The following is an 8,458-nucleotide window of genomic DNA, read 5'->3' as shown; positions in this document are numbered from 1 at the left end:
ATAGGAGGCGTGTGTGTGGCTGCCCGCCACAACTCGAAATCGAGGGATCTGCTAACCTGCGGCGCTAGCATCGTGCCGATCCTCCCCGAGCTCACCTTAATCCACTCCTCCACCTGATCAAATGCCGGGAGACGGACACCGGTAGAGTCTCCATCGCATTAAGACGCTCAGGTGGACAGACTCGTTCCGACCCATGTCCATTATCGGGACAGGGTGTCGATACGAGCAATAAGGAACTTCTTTCCGGCCGACCTCGAGGGCTCTCTCTGATACTTCCTCCCAGATGGGGTTCCGATCCATATGAACCGAATACCAGTATATTGCCCGAACCTCTGAATGAAAAACCATCCAGACTTTAGAGTATGGAAATATCGTGACAGCGCGACAATAAACGGAACAAGGAAGTCGATCAAGGCCCGATGAAGAAAATAGCTCAAGATAGCAATCGAAGGAAGTGAAGAATGAGAAGTCAGTGCGCGACCTCAGTCGGGAAGTCTTGCATCACGCATGCACAGCCCTACGGAGGTCGCCAGCGTCTTGAAACACCGGGGAAGAAGAGTATACCTCCGGAAGCATAGAATTATCCCGACCGTCCTGAGAAATCCAATTCCGGGAATCCTCAATAAGATTCTCGTCGCTGGATCAGCTGCGCGTCGAGGAGGAGGTTTTTTTAACGGGAATATCGCGGGAGTCGGCGATTTTCGGGACACGCTCGCGTATTTTCTCTCCGTCTGCACAAGTAGAAGTGCCATGGACTCGATATCTGGCCGACTCACGGTCCGCAGAACCTCGAGAAAAGGTTCGGGGAGAGAGTCCCAAACTGTTTTCTCCGCATCTGAGGGAGGTACATCCACCCCTTTCCCGATCTGATGATCGAGCAAAAACTTTTCCTAGTTCTCCGTAGACGCGGAATCGGAGGTAATTCGAGTACCATGCCGAGGAATCTCCAGAACCGGTTCGTCGAGGTGCCATCCCTCCTCTACCATTCGTTCAGTCTTTTGGCACGGGATTGATTCGCATCGTCGAGCATGAACGCGAGCTCGCTGAATGTATGGGTCATCCGGGAAGAAGACTGTCAGATCCCCATACGTTGGCCAGCGAATGGCGAGCCATAAATATACGTAACTTAAGAGAATTCATAGAAGCCTCAGTAGCTCCTCGGAACTTGTCCTCGGCTTGCCCTGCATCAGACGTCTATTTTTCTGAGATCCGGGGCTCTTCGTTCCGGATTGATTCTCAAGAAACATCGCTGCGTAAGGACAGCGGCAAAGTCTCGAACCCGCGCTCAGGCTTCGGCCTCTCGCCGTCAAGAAGCGCTCGAGCATGAGATAGGCGGTAGGCCCTCCTCGAGCCTCCAATATGGCAGGACCCGGCTCGAGCTAGGTTCTGTAGCTCTAGTTCGATCTCGTCACGATCGTTCATGATTGGTTCCAGCTCGAGGTGCCACGCTAAGACCCTTAGCGAAGAAATCTGAGTGAGCCAGGGAAGGGGTGAGTAGGTTTGTGAATCAAATGTCGGGAATGGGGTAGCAGACGAAACTGACATCGTAAACAAACATTCGTGCAGCAGCGCGATCCAAAACCAGCTGGTAGTCTGACTCAAAAGGGCCGCCATCTTGAGCCGTTTGCTGGCTGCAGAAGTACAGCCTGATAGATATACCACGTCAAAACATCAATTCGGACCGGATAACAAAGTTTCCTCGAGTGGGAGTTCAGCCCTGTTCCTCGGATAGCTGTGAGGTTTCGGCGACCACCCGATCCCGGAGATTGTCATCTCAAACTCGGATCTGTAGGTGACATCACCATGACGATTCGCCCTCAGTCGTCCAAGAAGGACGCAACGCAGGCACCTCAAGAAGGTTCCCCCGAACAACAGCCGGAAGAATCGCCCTCTAGAGACACACCGTCACCTCAGGGCCAGAAACGTCGGCATAAAACTTCTCCGCATCGTCACAGGTGAGCTCCCATCTTTGTAGCCCCTCAACCTCCACAGAAGTGGAGCCTGAGGATGAATGACTTGATTGTGTGATATGGATGTGCATCAATCTTGGAGTGCTTTCTCGACACCGTGAGCTGCGGACGCGAAACCTGCTCGATATCCGTGGTGCCGTTCTGCCGTTATGGCGTGTTGCTGTGTTGAGTTGACTCGTTATTCGTAGTTAGCCCAGCGAGCCAAACTGGTAATAGGGCCCTATGCGGAGCTGGAATGTTCTCTCTCAGCGTAGGTTTCTTTTGTCGCTGCCAGAATATTTGACTCGGTCGCGGAGAAAATCGCATCCGGGTCGTGTGATTGCTTTTTTAATGGGCTATGCGATGATCTGCTCGACTTCGAATCTAGGCTGGACAGTACCGGAAGGAACGGGTTTGATCTTCTGCTATTTCGGGGATGCTTAGAATATTCTAGACTATGGATGTTCGCACTGGAGCAACAACAGCTCTGCGTCATTCGAGGTCGATCTGACGACTCCCTCTTAATATGATCTTCTTCATGGTCTGATATGCTCACCGGTCGGAAATTCGAGACTCAGTTTGAGGAAAGGACGATCGGTCCAAGTAGTCGGCGACTCGCAACTCCCCACTTCCGATTCTCGAATTTGTCGCTCACATTTTGTCTCACTCGGAATGTTCTGCCCCCGGACTCGATCTGACAGGTGGGAGTCCTCCGTGCGGGAGATTCGCGAACGAGCAAAAAGCGTGGAGAGGCCCAGTGAGAAATTGGGATAAAAGAAGCAGTATCTCAGTGACTGACGGCTTTCTGTGAATCAGGTTGATCATGACATGGTTGTGTGGTTTCGATTGAAGAAGAAGCCGTAACTTGTCTCCGCGTCTGACCACGGAGGCTGTTTATACTCCGGGAACGATTGACTCTGAGGGGGACACGAACCTCCGCCTCGAGGGAAGTCTGAGATTTCTTTCGAAGAGGATCATTGGCACCGGAGCACGAAATGCTCTCACATCAGATGAACGGTTTTCTTGCCCTAGTAGATCCATCTCGCTTGACTCGGAGCGGAGTCCCCCTCGGGACTTTTCGTAGGTTCCAACTCGGGTCGACGCTCCTCTTACGGAGCGACTCACATAGATTCAATGTCATCTATTCGTCTCCGTGATTCCTCCTCGACCCGAACCGACGATGATCGGGGCGTCCGGATGGAAGTCCGAATGTGGAAATCACCCACTCTGACGCTCCTTGAATTTCAGGAAACGAGCCTCCTTGACATCACCCCAATCTTCCCCCATGTGCCAAGCCGGGCCCTCGGAGGCTCCTTCGGCCCCGCTGCCTCTGCCGCCGCTGAGTCCTCTGCAAGAAAATGCGCCAGCTCCTTCTGAAAACGAGAACTCGGCGTACAACTCAGGAGACGAATACGATCGGCAGGATCAGGACCCCCTAAGCGAGCGCGAGCTAGCAGAGGTCTGTCTTCCTGTGTAACACGTAATTCGATTCGTCCCCATTTGGAGACTCGAACCGGATTCATTGCGATATGAAAATTACATCTTCTCGATCTCCGAATTTGCAGAAAGAGAGGTGCTTCGAGAGAATCCTCAAACAGAAAAAGGGCTTCATCATCAAAAAAATGGTCGAAGACGGTGCTTGCCTATTCAGAGCCGTGGCCGATCAGGTGTATGGCGACCAAGAGATGCACGACGTCATCCGTCAGCGCTGTATGGATTACATAACCAAGAACGCGGACTATTTCTCACACTACATGACAGAACCGTTCGATCGTTATGTCGCGCGGAAGCGTCGAGCGCACGCTCACGGGAACCATCTCGAAATGCACGCCGTATCTGAGTTGTTCAACCGGCCTATCGAGATTTACTGCTACTCTGAAAGTGAGTTTCCAGGCTGAGAACTCGCCTCCATCGCTTCTGCCCTGGGTATTTCGATCTCGAGTCCTCAGCCATCCCCGCGACGGGTACTCGATCCGTTCCGTTATTCACGAAGAATTTCCCTTCACAGAACCTATCAATCTGTTCGACTACAAGAACGCGCTCGATCCGATTAGATTGAGTTACCATCGAGGGGTTCACTACAACTCGATCATCAACCCATACAAACCGACGATCGGGGTCGGACTCGGGCTTCCCGGCTACCAACCCGGTGCTGCTGACAAGAGCCAGCTCCTGGAGGCATTCAGGGCGTCCGAGCAAACAGAATTGGGGCGCCAGATGCTTAAAGACAAGCTAATAGCAACAGATTATGAAGCAACGAGCGAAGCCCTGGAACAGCAGGTCGCTCACGAAAGTTACCTGGAATTTCTGCGCGAGAACGAGGAACGGAACCGCAAACGTCAAAGAGGAACGGCGACCGGCGGAGAAAGCCCTAAAGGCTCGTCCTCGCCCAGGAGTGGACGGGTTTCCCCCAAAGTCGGTTGCAGCACCCAAGGGAGTTCTCAGAGCAGCGCGAAAACGTCTCCGCGGAATTCGCCCAGACTTTCGACGGTTCGAGAGGATCCCTCCTGCAGTTCAAGATACAGTCCCAAACCCTGCAGCTCCAAAGACCATCCAGGCCCCTCGGAATCTACGGGAGCGTCGCGCGTCAGTGATTTCCCCCCAGAGATGTTCGGTGAGTATTCTGGAGTCCTGGCCCTCTCGAGAATTCCAGGGAACACCGAATGTCGATTAGGGCATCGATCCCGAGCGTGGTTCGGCGTGGTTGGTATCGGTCCTCATCCAGATTTTCGATTTTCTCCAGGACTTGAGGATTACGACGATGGCGTGCTGGCTCGTGTCCTCGCAGAATCTCAAGAAGAGTACTTCCGTCAATTGAAGAAGCAAACTCAGGAGAACAGTTGGGAGCCTTCGGCTGGATGCAGCAATGAGCAGGAAGGAGCGTCAACTTCAAAACAAGGAACGTCAATGCAATACAGTAATGAGTGATCGTGGGGAGAATTCATTGAACCGACAGCGTGCCTGACTGGTCGATTGAATCACCGACTGACTAATCGATTTAGAAACTTTGCTGCAATGAGCCTCGTATTTGCTGGTTGGACTACACTCCCAGAGTATGATGTACAGAGTGACAACGGGCGTGTGATTTTCTTTCCGCCGGAGACTTCCTAGGGGCATTACCCAACCTACTTTATAGTTAGCGACTCGCTCCGCATTCTCTGTTCTAGATTGTTCAGTTTCTCCACACGACGAACAACAGCGGAGGACATAACCTGCGGTCGGAACACCTTGCGTCCACTGCTCGGGAAGGAGTGCATCGATGGAGATTTCTCGCGACAGTTTCCGTTCGCCTACGGTATCTTGCTCCGTTTTGCGAGCGTACTCCCTTTGTACCCCCTCAGAAGTAAGGGGTGGGGAACGGTGTTCGAACTCCGGTTTTCTAGGACGCAGCCTGATCTGAATTGGAAAGGATAATCGTGCACTTCTTCGTGACAGGAGCAATTTTACTTTTGATTTCGATTGGAAATCTTCTTCCGTTAGCGAGACAAATTGTGTCTCTGCATTTAGCTGATTGTCGCCGCCGTCGCGGACGGATCAGGCGAGGTCGAATCTATCGGAGAGAAATCTGAAGAGTTTGCTAGAAAGAATATTCCACTGGAGGAGGCTATCAGGCCGCGGTAAGGATTGTTGATTTTTGCTATTGTAAAAAAATGATTGAATGTGAGAATGGAAACCCATAAGCTTATCCCAATCCGTACAAATCTTCCTCTCGAGCCCCTTCGAATTCACGTACCCGGTAGGTTTTCGGCGCGACCGTCTAGCCAAGTCATGCATTCCCGTCGCATTAGTTGTCAGAGGGTTCGCGTCCGGTGGATACGCGGGATCAGGTATTCACTGGGAGGAGCTCGGGATGCTCGTACGGGAGCGAAACTGTAACGGGGACACAACAAGCGGCCCAGGTCGGAGAGTGTTTCGCGGAAGACATACACGAGAAGCTCTGGAGTCTCGGGTACTTCGGGGCAGACTCCAGATGCAAAAGGAAAATTGCGTTACAAATGAAGGATTCGGATCGAGGCTGAAAAGGCCGAAAGGTTGTTCAGGGGAAGAGGGACGGCACAAAATCGAGGCGAGACGTAATCAGAGGAACATTCTCGGAATTCTCTAGTGATTAGATAGCAGACCCGTGTACCGTGTATTCGCGAAATCGTTCACGAGGGTCTTGTGAAATCAATGAAATGGATGAATTTGTGTGACATCGACATTACCACATGCTGTCAGATAGAGGGAGCGTGTGCCGTGAGTGTCTAGAAGAATGATGGATGTAGCTGCACAGGAACGCGTAGAATACATAACGAAAAATTATTTGAATATAAATATATATGCAGATCTCCGATATCCTCGGGATGCGACGACTCTTCATTCCATACGGTTGGCGATTCATATTCGACCCCTACAGATCATTTGCCCGAAGCATGCCCTAGTGCCCTAGTGGGACGCACCGCGTATTGCTATTGATCGGTCCATCGTTGATGAGTCCAATATTCACCCATTGGCCCCAAGCGTCTGTGGACACTCCAATCGATAAAATTGCTTCAAGGAGTAAGCAATCGACTCTCAAGATCAGAATATCGAGCGGAGCGAACAGCGGTACCATTCTTAGATGCACCTGAATCGAGGAAGTCATGCGGATAATAGGAGTTGGCTGACCTTGATTTATTTCTACTCTCAAGAGTGGAGCCTCGGTAGCTGTTGCTTCAATCCGCGCGTAGTGTGCAGTGTCTCAGCAAGAAAAAGTCTGGGATCATCTTTTAGAGCTTCCATCGCATCCTTTATTTCAGGGAGCAAAATAAGATACCAACTACCTACAATAATTTATACAAGTGAGTGTTTCAACACGGCCTAGGCTGCCGGACTTCCGATCCGCTCTCAAATCTCCAAAGAGGGAAATCTAATTATTCGGAAACTGAGGATAACTCTCAGGAGAAAAGGAAGTGGATTTAACTACAACTACCCTGTGAGCTGAGACAGTCGCTGTCGAATATTCGACGATTCGAAGACTTTTTTGTTCGGTCTTGTTCCTCCTCTCAATATGTACATTCTGACGTCTCAGTGAAGCTTACATCGATGAGTCTCGCAAGTTCTGACTCTCTTCGGAACAGATGAATCAGAAGCGAATTCGATTTGTCACCTCGATATCGAAAACAACGGCATCTGAGGCGACTTGAGGTGAGTGTGGCTCTTTTCGTAATGATTACATTGACGATTGTTCTCCCAATTGTTCTGGAAGGAGCATGGTCCGTCGATCGAACGTCGCTCTGACGAACTGAGACCCACATTGACCAGCTCGAAACCTACCGATAACAAGACATATTGTTTCTGTTCTCGTCGTTCCAGTCGTTTTCGAAAATCGTCTCGTGACTTCATCATCCTCATCATAGCATTAATATCAAATGACAGATCAAATCGATCGTCAGACGAACGACAGTTTGAGAATTCCTCATCAGAAAAAAGAGGAATCAATGTATCGATATATTATCCAGATACTCTTTTCGGCCATCTCATTTCAGTGGAGATATCGACGGCTATGTATATTCACATGTTCAGAGCCAAGTTGAGGAGGAAACACAAGGGGAAAATTCAGATTTGTGGTGGAGCGATCGGATGAGAGCCTAAGACTGAAACCGAGCGAATCGTTCGAGAAAAGAAGGCTATCAGAGAAAATTTGGATTCCTATCACAATTCAATCGGGCAGTCCGATGTGAAAATCTAAATCGCTCGAGTCAGTGCATTTTTTTCGTAAAGCTGCTGTAGTAACGAACATTTGACCTCTTAAGGGTCTTCCGGGCTCGATGGCCTCCTGAAGAATACACGCACGCGATCTCCATCGTTGCGGTGGATTTCTGTGTGCCCCATTCCCAACGTGCCTGGATTGCCTCCTACATTTTTGTGTGTGAGTGTCTGAGTTCCATTCGCGCACAAGATTGTATGCTCCGAAGTATACGAGAGACGTGCCTGAGCCATGTACGAGCCACTTTCTCCCAGAGGCCGCCATTCCGTGCTCCGTCACCGCTATCCGTGCCGGTGTCTTGTATCGATTTGATTTAAGTATTTCAACTAACTGTCGATGATTACTGTGATATATAATTATAATCACGATGATCTGGATAATGATATACTCGTCATTCGAATGACGAGTCCGCTACTCGTGGACAAAATAAAGATGATAATACTCTTCCATTCTTTAACAACAATCTATGCGTCGGTACATGATCTGAGCTCTCAACGAGTCTGACGCTAGCCTACTGGTTCCCTGAGTTATTTTTTGGTCTTGCGCGGGAAAGGCTCTGATCAATGAGGTAATCAGTAACTCAGCTATCAGCCAGCCGGCTGAGTATGCGGGACGACAGGTGAACTGAGGTAAGGCGTGATCCGGGTCAGACCGCTCAAGATGGAGGCGCGGTACCGAGTGCTTTTCTCGGTAGCTCGCCGACACCCTAACAGCTGATTTGCTTGCCTCTCCTGCATGAGAATATCCATCTCGAACTTTTTATGCTCCAGTGGATAGGCTT

General features: G+C 50.4%; 1 protein-coding gene across 1 annotated transcript; it reads left to right on the top strand.

Moving 5' to 3' along the window:
• Nucleotides 1-1,803: 1,803 nt before the first annotated feature.
• Nucleotides 1,804-5,080, top strand: Duba (Deubiquitinating enzyme A). The gene is made up of 5 exons (XM_003748222.3): nt 1,804-1,955; nt 3,198-3,408; nt 3,515-3,830; nt 3,958-4,563; nt 4,693-5,080. Exons 1-5 carry the CDS (start codon nt 1,804-1,806, stop codon nt 4,875-4,877), a joined length of 1,470 nt encoding a protein of 489 aa, XP_003748270.3. The 3' UTR covers nt 4,878-5,080.
• The last annotated feature ends 3,378 nt before the right edge of the window (nt 5,081-8,458 follow it).

Source organism: Galendromus occidentalis, unplaced genomic scaffold (assembly GCF_000255335.2).
Source record: "Galendromus occidentalis unplaced genomic scaffold, Mocc_1.1 scf7180000077529, whole genome shotgun sequence".
In the NCBI taxonomy this organism is placed as follows: domain Eukaryota; kingdom Metazoa; phylum Arthropoda; class Arachnida; order Mesostigmata; family Phytoseiidae; genus Galendromus; species Galendromus occidentalis.
Note: the sequence above shows the minus strand (reverse complement) of the source record. Positions and strands in the feature narration are given on the sequence as shown.